Source organism: Aphelocoma coerulescens, chromosome 21, assembly GCF_041296385.1.
Source record: "Aphelocoma coerulescens isolate FSJ_1873_10779 chromosome 21, UR_Acoe_1.0, whole genome shotgun sequence".
NCBI lineage: Eukaryota > Metazoa > Chordata > Aves > Passeriformes > Corvidae > Aphelocoma > Aphelocoma coerulescens.
The window spans coordinates 350,103-369,061 of record NC_091034.1 but is presented as its reverse complement, the minus strand read 5'-3'; the positions used below and the strand labels follow the sequence as shown (position 1 = coordinate 369,061).

The 18,959-nt window shown below is 64.6% G+C and overlaps 3 protein-coding genes across 4 annotated transcripts in view; 2 read left to right on the top strand and 1 right to left on the bottom strand.

Moving 5' to 3' along the window:
* Positions 1-6,447, bottom strand: part of HSPG2 (heparan sulfate proteoglycan 2) — a 40,766-nt gene extending 34,319 nt beyond the window's left edge. Inside the window, exons 1-3 of the mRNA XM_069034771.1 lie at positions 6,388-6,447; positions 1,154-1,283; positions 303-386 (exon numbers count right to left, since the gene is read on the bottom strand). Of these exons, the coding sequence (XP_068890872.1) occupies positions 303-386; positions 1,154-1,283; positions 6,388-6,447 (274 nt within the window). The remainder of the gene's footprint in view (positions 1-302; positions 387-1,153; positions 1,284-6,387) is intronic.
* A 3,065-nt stretch (positions 6,448-9,512) lies between these two features.
* CELA3B (chymotrypsin like elastase 3B) lies at positions 9,513-12,947 on the top strand. Its single transcript, XM_069035219.1, has 8 exons — positions 9,513-9,555; positions 9,632-9,708; positions 9,791-9,888; positions 10,535-10,669; positions 10,747-10,883; positions 11,915-12,060; positions 12,140-12,292; positions 12,864-12,947. Exons 1-8 carry the CDS (start codon positions 9,513-9,515, stop codon positions 12,879-12,881), a joined length of 807 nt encoding a protein of 268 aa, XP_068891320.1. The 3' UTR covers positions 12,882-12,947.
* A 1,870-nt stretch (positions 12,948-14,817) lies between these two features.
* On the top strand, positions 14,818-18,335 carry TMEM269 (transmembrane protein 269). 2 transcript variants are annotated; one of them, XM_069035020.1, is made up of 7 exons: positions 14,818-15,099; positions 15,991-16,032; positions 16,394-16,541; positions 17,505-17,602; positions 17,693-17,836; positions 17,907-18,107; positions 18,188-18,335. In XM_069035020.1, the coding sequence occupies exons 1-7, from the start codon at positions 15,075-15,077 to the stop codon at positions 18,295-18,297; spliced, it is 768 nt and encodes a 255-aa protein (XP_068891121.1). In that variant the 5' UTR covers positions 14,818-15,074; the 3' UTR covers positions 18,298-18,335. The 2 variants fall into 2 exon arrangements, with proteins under 2 accessions (XP_068891121.1, XP_068891120.1); XM_069035019.1 differs by lacking the exon at positions 15,991-16,032 and having other exon boundaries at positions 14,840-15,099.
* The last annotated feature ends 624 nt before the right edge of the window (positions 18,336-18,959 follow it).

The window sequence follows — 18,959 nt, the reverse complement described above, 5'->3', positions numbered from 1 at the left end:
TCCTCCTGCTCGCCAGCTGTGCCCCCCCGTGTTTGGGATCCCACCCAACAAAGCACAGCAGGAAGAAAAGTGGGGGTGCAGCAAAGGCAGGTCCCCAAAAGGTGTCACTTACTGATTGGGGGGTCGTCCTCGGGCTCGGCCACCACCATGCCCGCGGGCGCGGGGCGGGGCCCGGGCTCTGTCCCCAGGGAGGAGGAGGAGGAAGAGGAAGAGGAGGAGGAGGATGAAGAGCAGACAGAGGTTGAGAGCGGTGCCAGCGGGGACCAGCCCGGGGCCAGGTGCCATCCGCAGTGTCCCCTTACCGGTGGGTGCCAGCCCGCTGTCCGGAGCTGGGGTCACGACTGCCGGTGGCCAGGGGACACCACTGCCATCCTCCCCGCTGCCATCTGCCATGGGCACGGCGTGAGGGTGGCACCGTCCATGGGGACCCCACGTGTGTGGTCACGCACCCAAGGTGACAAACACCCACGGGGACACCCACCCACGGTGACACCCACCCAGCCATGGTGGCACCCAGTGCCACATTTGCCACCAAACGCCACCAGATCCCAGTGCCATCCATGATAGGGACAATGTGGTGGCACCAGGGGGGTATTCACACGTGTGACACACACCCATGGTGGCAACCACCTGGTGACATCTTACTACCAGATGCCACCAGGTCCTGGTGCCACCTGCTCTGGGGACAACATGGGGGCACCCAGGGCTGTATCTACCCATGGTGACACCCACTCATGGTGACATTCACCCAGGGTGATGCTCACCCACTCAGTGCCACACTGGCACTAGATGGCACCAGGTCCTGGTGCCACCTGCCATGGGGACAGCACAAGTGGCACTTGTGTCACCCACTTATGGTGACACTCACCCAAGGTGGCATTTTCTCACCCGGTGCCACTTTACCACCAGATGCCACCAAGTCCTGGTGCCATCTGCTATGGCCACAACATGGTGGCACCAGGGTGGCACCCACTCATGGGACACCAACCCACAGCGACACCCATTCAGAGTGACACCCACCCCTGGCGGCACCGACCCACCCAGTGCCACCTTACCACCAGGTCCCAGCGCCATTCGCAGTGGGGACTCTGCAAGTGGCACCCAGGGTGGCATCTGGACCCACCCACCCTGGTGCCCCCCGGGGTCTGCTCACCTCCGGAGGCCACCAGGTCCTCGTCATCTGACAGGTGCCTGTAGTAGCGCCGTCCCTGTGTGTCCCCGACGTGATCGGCCACCGTGTCCTCGGGGAAGGCATCGGCCCAGCCGCGGGCGCCGCCGGTGACCTGGGGGATGGGGCCACCATGGGATGGGGCCACCCGCGGGACACGGCCTTGCGGGTGTCCAGCCACGTCACCCCGGGGGGGGACAGGGGTGGGGGCGCGTGGCTGTGCGGTGGCGTCACCGGGAAGAGGGAGCGGGATGAGCTCATCTCACCCTCCGCATTCCTGCACCGACCAGCACCGGCACCGAGAGCACGGCACTGGGGCCACCGGCACCGGGGCCACCAGCACCGGGGCCACCGGCACCGGGACTCGCGTGTGCGGCACGGGGGCGCGTGCCAGGGAGCCGTGGTGTGCACACGCGTGTGCAGCAACACGGGAAGTGTGTGCACACACGTCTGCACCGCTCCACGTGTGCACTGGCACGGGGACGGGTGTGCTCGGTGACACGGGGACACGTGTGCCCACTGCCACTCGCAGGAAGGGACACGGGGACGCGTGTGCTGTGGGTTCGCACCGCGGTGTGCACGCACGGTGACACACGACTGCACCAGGACGTGAGCGTGCACTGCCACACGCGTGGCCTGTCTCGGGGGCGCGCGCGCTGGCGCGCCGCCGTGCACGCGCATCTGCGCGCTTTGTGCGATGCCCACACCCGGCCGTGCACGCGCGTTTGCACCACCACGCGTGACCCACGGCAGGCACCCGCAGGTGACAGCGCACACACGCTGGCACCGCCACACCCGCGCCCCGACACACGCGTGTGCCCCAGCTGGGTGTGCCCCCCGTGCCCGCGGGTCCGCGCACACGCGTGTGCGGCGCCGCGGGTGCCCCCGCCCCGGCCCCGGCAGGAATCCGTCGCAGCAGCACTTTGCTGTGCAAACAAGCGCCCGGGGATTAGGCGGGCGCTGGGGGGGACGGGACACGGGGGGAACACGGGGAGACAAGGGGGGGACACAGGGGGGCACACGGGGCACGCGGCCGCGCGCCCGCACGGATGGGGGGACCCAGCACCCGAAAGGGTCTGGCTGGGGAGGCCCCTCGTGGGTGTCAGCCCAGCCCCTGTGCAGGGGGAAACTGAGGCACTAGGCCATGTGTGCTGGGGGGGCCTCTGCTGCTCCCCACATGTGCACTGATTGTGTGGGTGCTCAGCCCCACATCCCCACACGTGTACCCGGCGTGTGGCTGCTCTGTCGCTGTCCCCACACCCGCACTGATTGTGCGGGGTCTCTGCCACGCTGTCCCCCCCCCCCCCCCGGTGCTCAGCCCCTGCTCCCCAGCCCCCGGGTGCCCTGGGATCGCCCCCCACTCGTGCACCGAGCCCGCGGGGGCTCAGCCCCTGCTCCCCAGCCCCCGGGTGCCCTGGGATCGCCCCCCACTCGTGCACCGAGCCGCGGGGGCTCAGCCCCGGCGCCGCAGCCCCAGCCCGGCCGGCGGAAGGGCAGCTGCGTGTCGGGTGTCCGGCAGTGTCCGGGCAGGGTCGGGGACAATCCCCCTCTCCGGTTACCGGAAGCCTCCCCGCGCCGCGGCCCCGCACCCCCGGACGCCTGGGCCCCCCCGGACACCCGGGTCCCCCCCGCTGCCGCCGGGGCACCGCGCCCGGCCGGACGCCACGGCCCCGCCGCCGCTCACATTTTCCACTCCCCGGCCCAAATCCTGCCCCGCACCCTGGGGAAAAGTTGGGGGGAGGGGGCCGAGGAAGAGGAGGGTGAGGAAGCACCACCCTGCCCACCTCCCGCTCCCAAACTGCACCCCAGACTGGGGGGAAAACTCAGGACCCCCCCCTTATTTGGGCGTCCCCAGCCAGTTTGGATGTCGTCCCGCCCAGTCTGGATGTTCCCCCGCTAAAATCTGGATGTGGCTCCTGAAATCTTGAAGTGGCCCCCAAATCTGGATGTGCCCCCCCTCGTTAATTCATCCGGGCGAGGAAGAGGAGGTGACGCAGCACAGGAATAATAACCGGGGGGGTTATTAATAGCCGCCCCCCCCGACTTATTGTTCCCCCAAGGTCATGTTAAAAGGTGTTTCCCCCCCCCCAAAAAAAGCCCCTCCTCCCCCCTCCCGGGGGTCCCCAAGGACTGAGCCACCCTCAGTTTGGGGGATGGGGGTCACCCCAGGATTTGGGGGGGCTGCCAGCACAGCTGGCGGGATGCTGGTCCCGGGGGGGCACAGGCAGCTGCTCTCTCCCCCTCCCCCCCACTGCCGCCCCCGGGATTTGGGGGTGAAGCAGCTGCGGGGTCAAAGCCACAGCCGGGGAGGCAGGGGGGCCCCAAATATGTGCCCCCCCCCCCCCCCCGCTGCATTCCTCCCTGCTGGCATTGCCTAATTTATCCCGAAAGGACTTGGACTGGGGGCGGGGGGGGGGGGGCAGTCTGGGCATTTTTGGGGTAAATGGGTTTTGGAGGGGAGTACTTTTTTTTGGTGGGGAGTGAAGCTGGGGGGGTGATTTCCTGGGGGCAGATTGGTTGGGGGGGGTGATGGGTTTTTTGGGAGGGAGATGGATTTTGGAGAGTGGAGGTGAGTTGGGGGGGTTTGATGGGTTTAGGGGGGGGAAATGGATTTTTGGGGGAAGGGATAAGGGGGTTTTGGGGAGGGAGATGGGCTCGGGGGGAGATGGATGTGGGGGTGGAGATGGTTTTCTTTGGGGATAGACAGATTTTTTAGGAGGATTTTTTGGGGGAGTCGATTTTTTTTGTGGGATAACAAGTCTTTTTGGGGGAGTGTCGGGTTTTGATGGCGAGGGGGAAACCCAGGAGTGCTGGCAAGGACCCAGCGTCTGAGCTGACCTTCCTCCCCCCCTTCCTCCTCCTCCTCCTCCTCCTCCTCATCCCAGCCGGGCCATCTTTGGCCATGGGAGAGAGCCCAAGGCAAGAGGCCATGTGCGCTGCGGGCCCAAGGGTCCCCAAGTGCCCCCGAGTACCCCCAGGTAGCCCCAAGTATCCCCAGGTGGCCCCAAATGTCCCCAGGTGGCCCCAAATGTCCCCACGTGCCCCCAGGTGTGACACGAGCCTCCCCAGCAGCGCGGGGCCCCCCAAAGCGGCCTCGGCCGTGCCCCCCTCGTGCGTGCCCCGGGCACACGAGTGTGCAAGAGCGCGCTCGCAAGCGGGGCGGGTGCGTGTGGGGTGTCCCCCCCCTCCCCAGCCCTTCCCCCCGGGCACGGTGATCTTATCGCACATTCCTGCTTCGCCCTCCCCTTCCACCCCCCCCCCCCAGTTAACCCTTCGCAGCCCTTGGGGGCGGCACCCCCGTGCCCCATCCCACGCCGGACCCCTCCGTGGGGCGCGTGGGACCCCCCCGTTTGTAGGGGGGATGTATGGCCCAACATCCCGGCGAGGGGGGTTATTGGGGTGCTCGGCCCCCAGATCCCCCCCTGTGCCTCAACAGAATGGGGGGTGGGGGGTTGTAAAGTGGGGATCCCCCCCCCCCTTTGTCCCCGCCAGCCCCCCGGCCGTGGGTGGGAGCCCCACGGGAAGGGGGGGCCGCGCTGCCAGCATGGCCCCGAGCACAAGGCCCCCTCTGTTCTCCACCCCGGGCACCCGCCCAACCCCAAACCGCCCCCCTGCCCCCCCCACCTCAGGCCCCCCCCCCCCCCATCGCCATCACCCCCGCACCCCACTCAGGGACCCCCCCGTAAATCGGGAGTGAGCAGCCCCACGGCGAAACCCCCCCCTGCACCCCCCCGGGGGGCACCCAGAGGTGTCACCCCCTGCCCCACTGCCCTCAGCAGGGTGGGGACCCCCCCAGGGGCACCCCCAGACGCAGCGCCCCCCCCGGGGCGTATTTTGGGACGGTTATTTTTAGGGTGACCGGCGCCGCCATCACCCTTTAAATTTAGCTGGGGCGGGGGATGGGGTGGCGTGGGGACGGGGTCGGGGGGGACACCCCAAAAGCAGGATGAGCCCCTATGGGTGACCTCCACCCACGGTGGGGTGTGGGGGCAAGGGGGGGGCTGGACCACCATGGGTGGCTTTGTGGGGTGATGGGAACCATCCCCACCCGGGGGTCACGGGGGACCCCAATTCCCTGAAGGAACAGGGAGGGGTGATGGGGACCCCCCCGACTGGGGAGCCCCACATGGGGTCATGGGGACCCCAGTTCTATAGGGGTATAGGGAGGGGTGACCCCATGTACCCCCAGTTCCTGGGGGACCCCAAGTCCCATAGGGGACAGGCAGGGGGACCCCACACACCCCATTTCCAGGTGGGACAGGGCATGGGGAGAGGGACCCCACCTCTCCTTCGGGGGAACACTGCAACTCCCAGATGGGACAGAGTGGGCCCTGGGGTCTCCACGTGACTCCGGTACAGGGGGGGACCCCCAGTCCCTTAGGGAGGGGGGCAGGGTGCCAGGGACCCCTGGTACAGGGGGGACACCCCAATCCCTTCAGGAACAGGGACCCCCACATCTCCTTGGTGTCCTGGGGGACCTCAGTTCCGATAACCCTGGGATCCCTGCACCCCCTCTGCACACGTGGAGGGACACCCCAATTTCCTGAGCGGCCGGAGCAGGGTGTTGGGCCTTGCACTGGGGGGGGGACCTCGATTCCCTTCGGGCACAGCAAAACTCCCCCAGCTCCTTGAGGGGACCCCAACTCCCACAAGGATCCCCAAATCCCTCAAGAGACACAAACTCCGTGGGGGACCCCCACTCCTACAAGGATCCCCAACTCCGGGGAGGAGGTCCTAACTCCTCTAGGGGACCCCAACTCCTTCAGGGGACTCCAGCTCCGTGGTACCCAAATCCTTTAAGGGATCCCCAAATCGTGTGGGTACCCCAACTCCTTTAAGGGCCCCGAGTACTTTAAGGGATCCCAAAACCCAAAACGGGGGGATCAAAACTGCTCTACGGAATTCCCGCTCCGGGGACCCCAACTCCCGTGGGGGACCCCAACTCCTACAAGGAATTCCAGTTCCCGGGTCCCTGATTCCTTTCGGGGATTCCAGCTCCGCGGGGGGACTCCAACTCCTACAAGGGACCTCAACTCAACAAGAGACCCCAAGTCCGCGGGTGGAGACCCCAACTCCTTTCAGGTACCCCAAATCCTTTAGAGGTCCCCAACTCCTTCGCGGGACCCCAACTCCGGGGCCCCCAACTCCTTCCCGGGACCTCCCAGCTCGGCGGGGGGGACCCCAACCCCGCGCCCCCCGCGCTCCCCGGCCCCACTCACCCCCAGGAGCGTCCCCAGCAGCAGGAGGGTCCCCAGCGCCGCCGGGCCCCGCCGCCCCATCGCCGCTCCTGCCCCGCTCCGGCCCCGCCGCGATCGCTCCGCTCGCTCCGCTCCGCTCCGGCCGCCGCCGCCGCCCCGGGCCCGCCCCGCCCCCCCCCTCCGCCCCCCCCGGCCCGCGGGGCGGGGCCACGGAGCGCGCGCCCACGGGGGGCACGGGGGGGGGGTCAGCGGGGACACGCGGGGACAGCGAGGGACAGCGCTGGGAACTCGCACCGGGACACGGGGACGCGGGGGAGCGTCAGCGGGGACACGCGGGGGCGCGGGGACACCGTGGGACACCCCTGGGAACCTGCACGGGGACGTGGACACGCGTGGGACACCCCTGGGAACCTGCACGGGGACGCGGGGACACCGTGGGACACCCCTGGGAACCTGCACGGGGACGCGGGGACACCGTGGGACACCCCTGGGAACCTGCACGGGGACGTGGACACGCGTGGGACACCCTTGGGAACGTGCACGGGGACGCGGGGACACTCGTGGGACACCCCTGGGAACCTGCACGGGGACGTGGACACGCGTGGGACACCCTTGGGAACGTGCACGGGGACGCGGGGACACTCGTGGGACACCCCTGGGAACCTGCACGGGGACGCGGGGACACGCGTGGGACACCCCTGGGAACCTGCACGGGGACGTGGACACGCGTGGGACACCCCTGGGAACCTGCACGGGGACGCGGACACGCGTGGGACACAACTGGGAACCTGCACGGGGATGCGGGGACACTCGTGGGACACCCCTGGGAACCTGCACGGGGACGCGGACACGCGTGGGACACCACTGGGAACGTCCACGGGGAGGCAGGGACACCGTGGGACACCCCTGGGAACCTCCACGGGGACGCGGGGATAATGGGGACAGCCCTGGAAACTTTTGCAGGGACACGAGGGATACACGGGGGTACACGCGGGACGCAGGGACCCCGTGGGACAGCTCTGGGATCTTGCGCTGGGACATCCCTGGGGACACCCCTGGGAACGTTCACAGGGATACGGGGAAGTTGCGGGGGGGCACGGGGAGCAACTCTGAGAGTTTATACCGGGACACGGGGTGCGTGGGGACACCCCCGGGAACTTTTAGGAGGGCACGGGGGGAGTGGGGGCACGGGGGGACACACCCGGCAACTTTTAGGAGGGCACGGGGGGAGTGAGGACACCTCTGTGAAGTTGCATGTGGACACGGGGGTGAGTGGGGACACCGGGAGACACGGGTGGTCACCTCTGGAAACTTCTCCTGGGACACGGGGGAGCGTGGGGACACCGTGGGACACTCCTGGGAACTTCTATGGGAACACAAGTGTGGGGGGAGAACGGGGGTGCACCTCTGGGAACTTCTATGGGGACAAGGGGTGCAGGACATCATGGAGCACCTACAGGAACTTTTACGGGGACAAGGGGTGTGTGGGGACACGGGGTCACCTCTGGAGAGCTGCAGGAGGACACGGGAGTGCGTGGGGACACTGTGGAGCACCTGCAGGAACTGTTATGGGGACACGGGGTGACATGGGGGTCACCTCTGGGAGCTTTTACAAGGACATGGGAGCTCATGGGGACACCTTGGGACACCCCTGGGAACTTTTACAGGGTCATGGAGGTACGTGAGGACACTGGAGGGGCACGGGGGACTCCTGTGGGAACTTCCACGAGGTTTCTGGGGTGCGTGGGGAAGTTTGGGAGCAATGTGGGACACATAGGGATTTATAGGGATTTATAGGGACTCTGGGAGTACCAGGGGGGTGTGGGGGCTATGGGGGCACCGGGGGTGTAGGGTAGAGGGGGACCATGGGGGCACAGGGGGGCTATAGGGGCTATGGGGGTACTGGGGTGAGGAGCTATAGGGACACTGAGGTTTATAGGGTCTATGGGGGGGCACCAGGGACATAAGGTGATATTGGGGGGGGGGGGGCTATAGGGGTGCAGGGAGCCTGTGGGAGCTCTTGGGGCACAGGACAGTATAGGGGTATATGGGGAACACAAGGAGCATGGCAGATATAGGGGGGCTATGGGGGCACAGGGTTTACAGGGTCTAGGGGGGATTATGGGGGCTATGGGTTCTGGGAGGGGGTTGTATATGAAGGCCAGATATATGTATATATGGGCTACCAGGGGCATAGGGCATATGGGGGGCACAGGGGCTGTAGGGGAACATGGGGGATATGGGGGTTGCAAGGACCATTGGAAGGGGCTGTGGGGGGGTAGAGGTGATGCTGGGGCTATGTGGGCACATGTGGGCACAGCTACCCCTGTGCTATGGGAGCACAGGGGTAGTTGTAGGTGCTATGGGGTCTGGGAGGAGGGATATATGGGGCCATATAGTCCATGGGGGCTATAGGGGCCATAGGGGCCAAATGGGGACACACCAGGGGCATGGGGTCTATGGGGGGCACAAGGGGTGGCTATGGGGGTCCAGGAGGGGAGGACATTTGAGGCACTGAGCCCATGAAGGCTATAGGAGCCATATGGGCACACCAAAGGCACAGGGGGTATGGGGGGACAGGGGTGGTTATAGGGGGGGCTTGGTGGCTTGGGGGCTCTGGGGCCCAGGGCAGGGGGAGGGATATATGGGGGCCAGAGGGGCCTGAGCGGGCCACCAGGGGCTCAGGGAATATGGGGACTTATGGGGGGCACGGGTGGTTACGGTGACTGTGAGGATACAGGGGGGTCGTAGCGGCTCTGGGAGGCACAGAGGTGACTGTGGGGGGCACTGGGGTGGTTGTGAGGGCTATGGGGCACAGAGGGGTGGGTCATGGGGGCTAAGGGGGGCACAGGAGCAGTTAGAGGGGCTGTGGGGGGCACAGGGAGACCAGAGGGCCTGTGGGGGACGTGGGGCACTCGCGGGGTACACAGGGGGTACAGAGGCAGGAGGGGGCAGCAGGGACAGGGGGGTTTGGGATCTGTAGGGTCCCCACTGGCCACTTCCCCCCAAGGCCAAGGTTAATGTTTAACACCCCCCCCAGCCCCCAGCTGGGCACCGGGTGCCCATTCCCAGGGGTGCCCTTGGGTGCTCCCGATACCGGCGGGGATTTAAGGCCGGCAGGTGCCCGGGACACCCACACTTGAGTCATGGCTGCGATGCTGAGCCTCGTCCTGCTGCTGGTGGCTGGCGGTGAGTGTCCCCTGACCCGCTCCGTGTCCCCAGGCTCGGGTGTGTGCTCGGTGGCTGACGGTGCCGTGCCCCGCAGGTGTCCGCGCCGCGGTGCTGCCGGACTCCCGGGTGGTCAATGGGCAAGATGCGGAGCCCTACAGCTGGCCCTGGCAGGTGAGGGGACAGGGGCGCAGGGGGACGGGGTGGTGGCGCCCGTGTGGGGGGACGGTGGCACCCAGCGGTGTCCCCCCCCCAGATCTCGCTGCAGTACGAGCGGGACGGGACCTTCCACCACACCTGCGGGGGCACCTTGATCGCTGCCAACTGGGTGATGACGGCCGCGCACTGCATCTCGTGAGGGCTCCGGGGCTGGCGGTGCAGGGTGCAGGAGGGGTGCTGGTGTGCAGGAGGGGGTGCGGGGTGCAGGGAGGGCTGCGGAGAGCTTCATGGAAGGGATGCGGTGTGCGGAGATGAGTGTTGGGGGGGCGGAAATGGGTGTTGGATACAGGGATGGCTGTGGGGTGCAGAAGGGCTTCAGAGTGCGGGGATGAGTGCAGGGAGGGGTGCAGGAGAGAGGGAAAAGTGCAGGGGGGTGCAGGGAGGGAGTCCTGAGTGCAGGAGGGGGTTCTGGGAGCAGGGAGGGCATTCAGGGCGCAGGGAGGGGTTGCCACACGCATGGAAAGAGTGCCTGGATGGGGTGAAAATGCAAAGTGAACACAGGGATGGCGTGCAGTGCAGGATGGGTGCAGGGAGGGGGCTCAGAGGGCAGGGAGGTGATTTGGGTGCAGGGTGGGTGCATGGGGAGGTGCAGGGCGGGGGGTTTGGGTGCAGGAAGAGGTTCAGGGTGCAGAGAGGTGAGTTTGGGTGCAGATTTGGTGAATGGAGAGGTGCAGGGAGGGGATTTCGGGTGCAGGGCAGGGAGTTTGGTGCATGGAAGGGTCCCGAGTGCAGGAGGGATGCCGGGGGGGCCGCACCCGCTGATCCTCCCCTTTCCTGGCAGCACATCCCTCACGTACCAGGTGGTGGTGGGCGAGTACGACATGAGCACCGGGGAGGGCCCCGAGCAGCTCATCCCCGTGAACTCCGAGGACATCTTCGTGCACCCCAAGTGGCTCAGCTTCTGCGCGGCCTGCGGGTGAGCGGGGTCCCTGGGGGGGGGCTGGGGACCCCGTGCCCCCCCCGGCGGCCCCTCTGACCCGTGTCCCCGCGCAGCAATGACATCGCCCTGCTGAAGCTGCAGCGCCCGGCCGCGCTCTCGGCGGAGGTGCAGGTGGGGCGGCTGCCGCCCGCCGGCTCCATCCTGCCCAACGGGTACCCCTGCGTGCTCAGCGGCTGGGGACGGCTCACCAGTGCGTCCGGGAGCGGCAGGGCGGGCGGGGACGGGCGGGCACGGAGGGGTGGGCGGGGAGGTGGATGGAGGCGTGGAGGGATTAATGGGGAAATGGATGGGGAGGTGGAGGGTGAGGTGGGGATGCAGGAATGGGGAGAAGGATGGAGGATGGATGGGGAAATGGATGGGGAGGTGGAGGGTGAGGTGGGGATGCAGGAATGGGGAGAAGGATGGAGGATGGATGGGGAGATGGAGGGATGGCTGGGGACATGGGTGGAGGGATGGTGAAGGGTTGAAGATGGGAAGATGGAGGGATGGGGGATGGAGAAATGGGGGGATGGTTGAGGGATGGTTGGGGAGATGGAGGGAGGGGATGAGGGATGGTTGAGAATTGGACATGGGGGATGGGTGGAGGGAGGGATGGATAGATGAGGGATAGATGGGGAGATGGAGGGAGGGATGGTTGGGGAGATGGTTGAAGGGATGGCAGGATGGGGAGATAAGGGAGGGTTGGGAGGAGGGAGAGAGGAACAGATGGGAGAGAGCGCAGATGGAGATGAATGGGGAGATGGATGGATGGATGGATGGATGGATGGATGGATGGATGGATGGATGGATGGATGGATGGATGTGGGATGGATGGGTGCTGGATGGGTGGAGGGATGGGTGGTGGATGGATGGATGCATGTGTGCATGGAGGGATGGATAGATGGTGGATGGATGGATGGATGGGTGCTGGATGGGTGGAGGGATGGGTGGTGGATGGATGGATGCATGTGTGCATGGAGGGATGGATAGATGGTGGATGGATGGATGGATGGATGGATGGATGGATGGATGGATGGATGGATGTGGGATGGATGGGTGCTGGATGGGTGCTGGATGGGTGGAGGGATGGGTGGTGGATGGATGGATGCATGTGTGCATGGAGGGATGGATAGATGGTGGATGGATGGATGGATGGATGGATGGATGGATGGATGGATGGATGGATGGATGGATGTGGGATGGAGGGCCACGGGCAGACCCCGGGGTGCTCTGATCCCACAGCTGGGGGGTCGCTGCCGGACCGGCTGCAGCAGGCGGAGCTGCCCGTGGTGGACTATGAGCACTGCTCCCAGCCCGACTGGTGGGGGGCCCTGGCCATCCGTGACACCATGATCTGCGCCGGTGGCGCCGAGAAGGCCGGATGCAACGTGGGTACCGCTCCAGGGCAGAGGGGGTACCGCGCCGGGCTCCCCTGTGGTGCTGACCCTGCCTCATCCCACACCCCAGGGCGACTCTGGGGGCCCCCTGAACTGCCAGGCCGAGGATGGGACCTGGGAGGTCCATGGCATCGCCAGCTTTGTGTCAGCCCTGGGCTGCAACGCCGCCAAGAAACCCACCGTGTTCACCCGCGTGTCTGCCTTCGAGGACTGGATCGCAGAGGTGCGCACAGGATGCCAGGGAATGGGATTCTGGGTTGTCAGGGTACAAGGGCACCAGAGAATTGGGATATCGTGGTGTCGGGGTGCCAGGGAACTTGGCTACCATGGCGCTGGGGAATTGGGATGCCGTAGCAGGGTGCTGGGTACCAGGGGTCTGGGGTGCCAGGGCAATGGGGTGCTGGGTGCCAGGGCAATGGGGTACCAGGGCTCTGGGTGCTAGGTGCCAGGGCACCAGGGGGCAAAGGGGGCAGGCTGCTGAGCTGCTGGGGTGCCATGGTGCCAGAGTATTGGTGTGCCAGGTTGTTGGGGTGCAGTGTTGGGGTGCCCTGATGCTGGGGTACCAGAGGACGGGGCTGTCGGCGTGCCATGGTCCCAGCGTACCAGATGTCACCATGCCACAGTGCTGGGGCAAAAGGGCTCTGGGGTGCTGGGCACTAGTGTGCCAGGCTCTTGGGGTGTTGGGATGCCATAGTGCCGAGGTGTTGGGGTGCTGGAGTGTCGGGTTATTGGAGTGTTGGGGTGTCAAGGTGTTGGGGTACTGCCCTCCCCCCTTAGAAGCTTCTCCCTTCCAGACCATGAGAGACAACTGAGTGTGGCGGCATCCTTGTCATCAACCCCCCGGCCTGGCACCGGGCAAATAAAGCACCAACAACGGGTACCAGTGTGTCCCTGTGCTGGGGAGGGGTCTGGGGGCAGCAGGGGCTGTGCCATCACCAGTGGATCGTACTGGGAGCACCCAGATGTGCCCAATGTCACGGGGATGGACACCCAGGGATACTCGGACACCGTGGGGATAGACACTGAGGGGTGCGCAGACACCACAGGGATGGACACCCACAGACACCCAGATCCCATAGGGATGGACACCCACAGACACCTAGATGCCATGGAGATGGCACCCTCAGACACCCAGATCCCATAGGGATGGGCACCCAGGTGCCATGGGAACGGGCACTCTCAGACACCCCGGCTGCCAAAGGCACCCCAAGACACATCAGTGCAGTGGCTTTGGGTGCCCTGAGGACACAGGGATGGCCCCGGTGCCACAGCGATGGGCACCCAGTGACGTCCTGTCCCCCACGGGGCTGGGCCCCCCCGAGGCTCCGGGATGGCCCCCGTGGGGTGCCCCAGGGCCGGACGCCCATGATCGTGGCCCTCCTGGCCTGGCCGTCGCTTCGCAACCGCCAGCACCAGCGCGTGACCAGCGAACAAAGAGCCCTTTCACCGGTGCCCCCGCCGTGACCAGCACCCTGGGACCCCCCAACGGGGCACCCCAGGCCCTCCCCCCCACCCCGGGACCCTGCAGCCGTGGGTGCTGCTGCACCCCCCAATTCCCACTGGGATCTGGGTGGAAAATTCCAGCACCAGGCTGTATAAGTTTTATGGGCCCCTCGTCATCGTGTCCTCGGGGACCTTTGCTCTCCCGGTGGTGGCCCCGGCGTCGCCTCCCCCGGCAGCCCCTCGCTATCGCCGGCCCTTTGCTCCAGGGGAGGGAGAGGCCGAGCTCCCCCAACTCGTGACACCCTTGCACAAGTTGGGGCCACCTGGCAGAGGCCCAGGGTGGGGGACAAGGTGACCCAGCCCAGCACAGTGGGCGAGGGTGGGGGGCACCAGCTGTGACCCCGGTGCCACTGACAGGAGTGGCTGATGGGATGGCACCGGCTGGTGACACCTTTTGGGTGCCATCCCTGGGGTGGCAGCGGGGTGCAGGGCAGGAGTGTGGCAGTGCCAGGGGCTGGTGTGGGGCTGTGGGACTCGTGTGGATGTTGTGGGATAGGTGTGGGTATTGTGGGATGGGTGTGGGGGTTGTGGGACTGGCGTGGGTGCTGTGAGGCTGCCATGGGTGCTACAAGTGTGGCATGAGAGCTGTGGTACAGCTGGTACAGACCTGGCAGGTCCTGTGAGCCTGGCATGGGTGCTGTGGGTGTGGGGTGGGTGCTGTGGGTGTGGGGTGGGTGCTGTGAGCCTGCCAGGGGTGCTGAGAGCTGGAAATGGGTGCTATGAGCCTGGCACAATGGTGCAATCCTGGGATGGGCTGTGAGAGCCTGGCAGGTGTTCCATGAGTGCGGGATGGGTGCTGGAGTGTGGGATGGGTGCTGCGGGTGTGGGATGGGTGCCATGAGCCGGGTGTGGGTGGTGTGAGCCTGCCAAAGGGGCTGCAAGGCTACCAAAGGTGCTGTGAGCATGGCATAGGTGGCCCACACCTGGAGAAGGTGAGGAGTGAGCCTGGAATTGGTGGCGTGAGACGGATCCAGGCGTTATCAGAGTGACACTCGTGCTGTGAGTGTGATACAGGTGTTATCAGTGCCACACAGGTGCTGCCAGCCCGGTCCTGCTGTTGTGGGCACGGTGTGGGTGCTGCGAGCCTGGCACCAGCGCTGTGGCTGGGCACGGGTGCTGCGAGCCTGGCACGGGTGCTGCGAGCCTGGCACCGGCGCTGCAGGGTTGGCACAGGCGCTGCAAGCCTGGCACCAGTGCTGTGAGCCTGGCGTGGGCACTGGGAGGCTGGCAGGGGTGCTGGGAGGCTGGCAGGGGCACCGCGAGCCTGGCATGGCCCCCCGGCCCCCCAGGGCAGCTCCTCCCTCGCCGGTGGTGCCAAGCGGCTGCGAACCCCCCGTGTCCGTGTCCGTGGCCTCTGGCCGGACCCACCCCCGCCGGGTGACTCAGCCCGGGAGGCTTTTCCTTATATAACGCGGCACCGCGCGGAGCCCCACGGAGCGGCCCCTGCCTCAGTTTCCCCTCGCCGGGGCGTCACTGTCACCGCTGCCACGGCCGCCGCTGCCATGTGGATGGTGTCACCGCCGGTCGGTAAGTGTCACCTGGATGCCGCTCGGCCCCTTGTGAGGTGTCCCCCATCCCTAAAAGTCATCATTTGGGGTTAGTAGAAAAATTAGGGTTACTGGGGCAGAAAACCGGAAAAAAAAATGAATTGGCCCCCCAAAATAGGTTAACTTTGCATGTCCTGTGGCTGAACCCCTTTTCCCTGCGCCTTGGGGCGGGGGGTGAGATAGCCCCGGGGGCACAACCCCCTCGTAGCGCACCTGGGAAGAACCCAAATCACCTTGCTTCCCCCCCACAGTAGTGATAAAAGCCGCGGGAGCGCCGAAGTGCTAAGGAATTCCCTCCCATCCCGGCACTTTGATTTTGGGGCGAGAAACGCCAGGAACGGGCGAGTTTGGAAGCCCCGGCAGTGCCCGGGTGCTGTGACGCTCACAGGTCCCTGGATCCGGTGCTGCGACAGCTCCGGAACATTCCCAGGGCCCCGATCCTGCCTGGCGCTGGGAAGGGACGGCAAATCCCAAAGTCCCATTCAGCTTTCGAAGATCCCAAACTCACCAGTTTCCCCACACTGAAGGATAAAGGTGGGGTGTAGCACCCAGCACGGCCTCAGACCCCCAAAAATCCCTGGTTCCGGTAAAGCAGGAGCGCCCGTCCCGGGGCTCAGGGGGGATTTTGCCGGCTCAGCCCGAGCCGGCGGCCCCGGGCGCGGTGTCCAAAGGTCGCTCTCGCCGCGGCGCTCGGAGCCGCCGACCCCCGAAAGCTCAGCTCTCCTGCGGTTCTTCCTGGTTTTCCCACCTGGGGAGCTGTTCTGGTGGCATTCCGGCGATGAGCCCGCGCGGGCTCGGCCCGGAGCAGCTCGGGGGGGCTCTGAGGGGGCTCGGGGGGTTTGTTTTGCTCTGACGTCCTGTTTTCTTTCAGATGAAGGATCTGCCTGGCTTTGGGACACGGCAAAGGCGGGGGGCAAAGGACAGGACCCTTAAATTCTTTCCCTAAAGCTTAGCCCGATAGGTATATAAGATCCATAGAGCTTAAACCGGGGTTGGCTTTTAGTCTAAGCTTGGGTTTGGCTTAATTTGTCTTTATTTTATTATGTTTTACGGTTCTTTTTATTAATTTCTTGGCTTTTTTGGCCTCTTTTATTCCATTTTTGGCTGCTGGTGGGGAGCTCAGCAGCAGAGCTTGCACAAATCTACCCCCTGCTGCTTCCTAAACGGATTTTGGGGGATTTTGGTTTGAGGAGGGGGAACCCCTGCACCAACCTGCTATTTTTTGGGGGGGGGCTGCAGCACCTCCCTGGTTGGAACACGGTCGGGGGTTGTAGGTATTTTCCAGTCCACCAAGAAGCTGGTGCTGAGTGAGCAAGCGGGACGGGGACGGGCACTGGAATTCCTCCGGAAAAACGCGGCCAACGGGCTCTCCGTGGCCAACCTCCTGGCTGGGCTCTCCTCCATCCTCTGCAGCGTCAACAGGTGGGGGAAACTGGGAAAAACGGGGTGAAAAATGGGGCTGGGGAGTGGGGGTCCCCCTGGTTCTGCTCTCTCTGTGGCCAAGCTGGTGGCTGGGCTCACGTCCAGCCTCTGCAGCATCAATAGCTGGGGGAAAAAAAGGGGGAAATGGGATAAAAGGAGAGGAAATGTGGTGGAAAAGATGCACAGAAGTGGGGTTTGCCCTGTTTTTTCTGGGAAAAGGGGGAAATGGGAGGGCAAAGATGGTAGAAAAGTGTGGTTTGCCCTGTTTGCTGGATAAGGAGGAAAGGGGGGCAAAAAGATGGAAATGGAGTGAAAATTGGGTAGAAAAGCAGGGGCCAGCCTGGTTTTGCTGGAAAAATGGGGGAATGGGTGAAAAACAGGGATGAAAAGTGGAGGACACCATGGTTTGGCTGTCTCCATGGTCAAAGGCTCTCTCCTTTGGCCTCTGCAGCATCAAGAGATGAGGGGGGGGAAATGAAGGAAATGGGCTGAAAAGGGGTAAAAAAGAGGGCTGAAAAGTGGAGGTTACCCCACTTTTTCTGGAAAATGGGGAAAATGTGATAAAAAAGGGGAAAATAGGGTGAAAAAGGTGGAAATATGGTGAAAAAGAGGGTTGGGAAGTGGGGGTCACCCTGGATCTGCTCCCTCCATAGCCAACCTCTGTATTCAGGCTCTCCTTCATCCAAAGTTAAGTGGGGGGAAGGAGGGGAAACGGGGCAAAAAAAAAAAAGAAAAACAGGACGAAAAAGCAGATTGCAAAGTGGGGGTCACCCCACTTTTGCTGGAAAAAAGGGGAAATAGGGCAAAGATGGGATGACAGGTGGAGATCACCCCAGTTTTGCTCTCTTGGTGGCCAATCTGGTGGCGGGGCTTACCTCTCCACCCTCAACAGATGGGGCGAAAAAGGGAGAAATGTGGTGAAAATGGGGGAGCAGGGGCTGAGAAGTGGGGTTGTTCCTCCAGGCAATACCAGCACTCCTGCTGGCTGCTGCTCCTGGGCTTCCTGCTGGATCTGGCCGATGGGGCCGTGGCCCGGCAGCTCGACGCCTGCTCGGCGCTGGGTGAGTGCATCCCCCCGGCCCAGGGGTGACCCAGGGGGTGTCCCCCATGCCCGATGCCCACCTGGCCCCTGCCCCTCGCTGCTCCCACAGGTGCCAAGCTGGATGACTTTGCGGATTTCACCACGTTTGGGCTGGGCACGGCGCTGCTGCTGCAGCCCCAGGGGGTGCTGGGGGGGCTGCTGACTCTCGCCTACGTGCTGGCCGTCTTTGCCCGCCTCTGCTTCTTCTCCAGCGGTAAGATGAACCCTGGGCGTGGGGGGATTTGGGGTGCTGCCCCCCACATTGACCTCCTGGCACCCCACAGGGATCCCCTTCACCTACCGGGGGCTGCCCTGCCCCTACGCCTCAGCGCTGCTGGCCAGCACCTTCCTGCTCACCGGGGGACACGTGGCCCTGCTCCGCGTGGCCGCGGCCGCGATGATCCTGTTCATGGCCGACTGTGGCTTCTACCCGCACGACAGGGTGCTGGAGTCACAGCTCTGGAAGAAACTGGTTTATGCTGGAGGTAAGGATGGGGATGAACCTGTCGGGATGGCGGTGGAAGGTGAGGAAGAGCAGATCCCCAAGGATTCTCCCGCTCCGTAGGGGTGGTGGCCGTCCTCCTGGCTCCAGCGGCGGTGGCTGCGGTTTATTGCCTGGCCTGGGCCACGTCCTACATCGTCTTTCCCTTCGCCCTCTGGAGCTGCAAGGCCTGAGCCCTCCCTAGAGCCTAGTAAAGCCTGCTTTATCCTCATCCTCCTCATCCTTGCTCCTGGTGCTGCTTCCTTCCTTTGCTCTTCCCACTGAATCTGGGTAGCAAAGGGAGCCTGCTAAGGTAAAAAAAGAGAAAGGCTCAACATCAGGGAAGCCCCAAAATCCCCATCCCTTGTGGGGGGGGAGGGGGTGAGGTGAGGGAACCCCCATCCCCCCACACCAACAGCAGAGACCCCCAAATCCTTGGGAAACAGGAAATTTAGGGTTTGCCCTGACAAGAGACCCCCAAGCCCTTCTCTGCACAGGAAACTGAAGTTTAGGGATCGCTCCCACTGCCCAGTGGGAATTCATTACAAAGAGAGGTTTGCACTCCAAAAATGAGGAAGGCCCTCCCTGGGTGGGGGGCAGAAGATGCTGATCAAACTTCCAGAGGGTTTTGGACACGGGATTCACTGGGAGCAGTTTGGAATTTGCCGCTTAACCCATGGCTGCAGGGAAATACCATCCCAAATGTGGTTTACTTTCACCCCCTCAGTGCGTCATCGCTGGGGCAGGGAAGGGGGGAAGCAGGATTCGATCCAAAGTCTCTGGAAAGCCGGAGGCTGCCGGACAGCGGCGGCTGGAGCACAGAGGGTGTGGGTGGAGGAAGGAAGCGAAGGTCAAA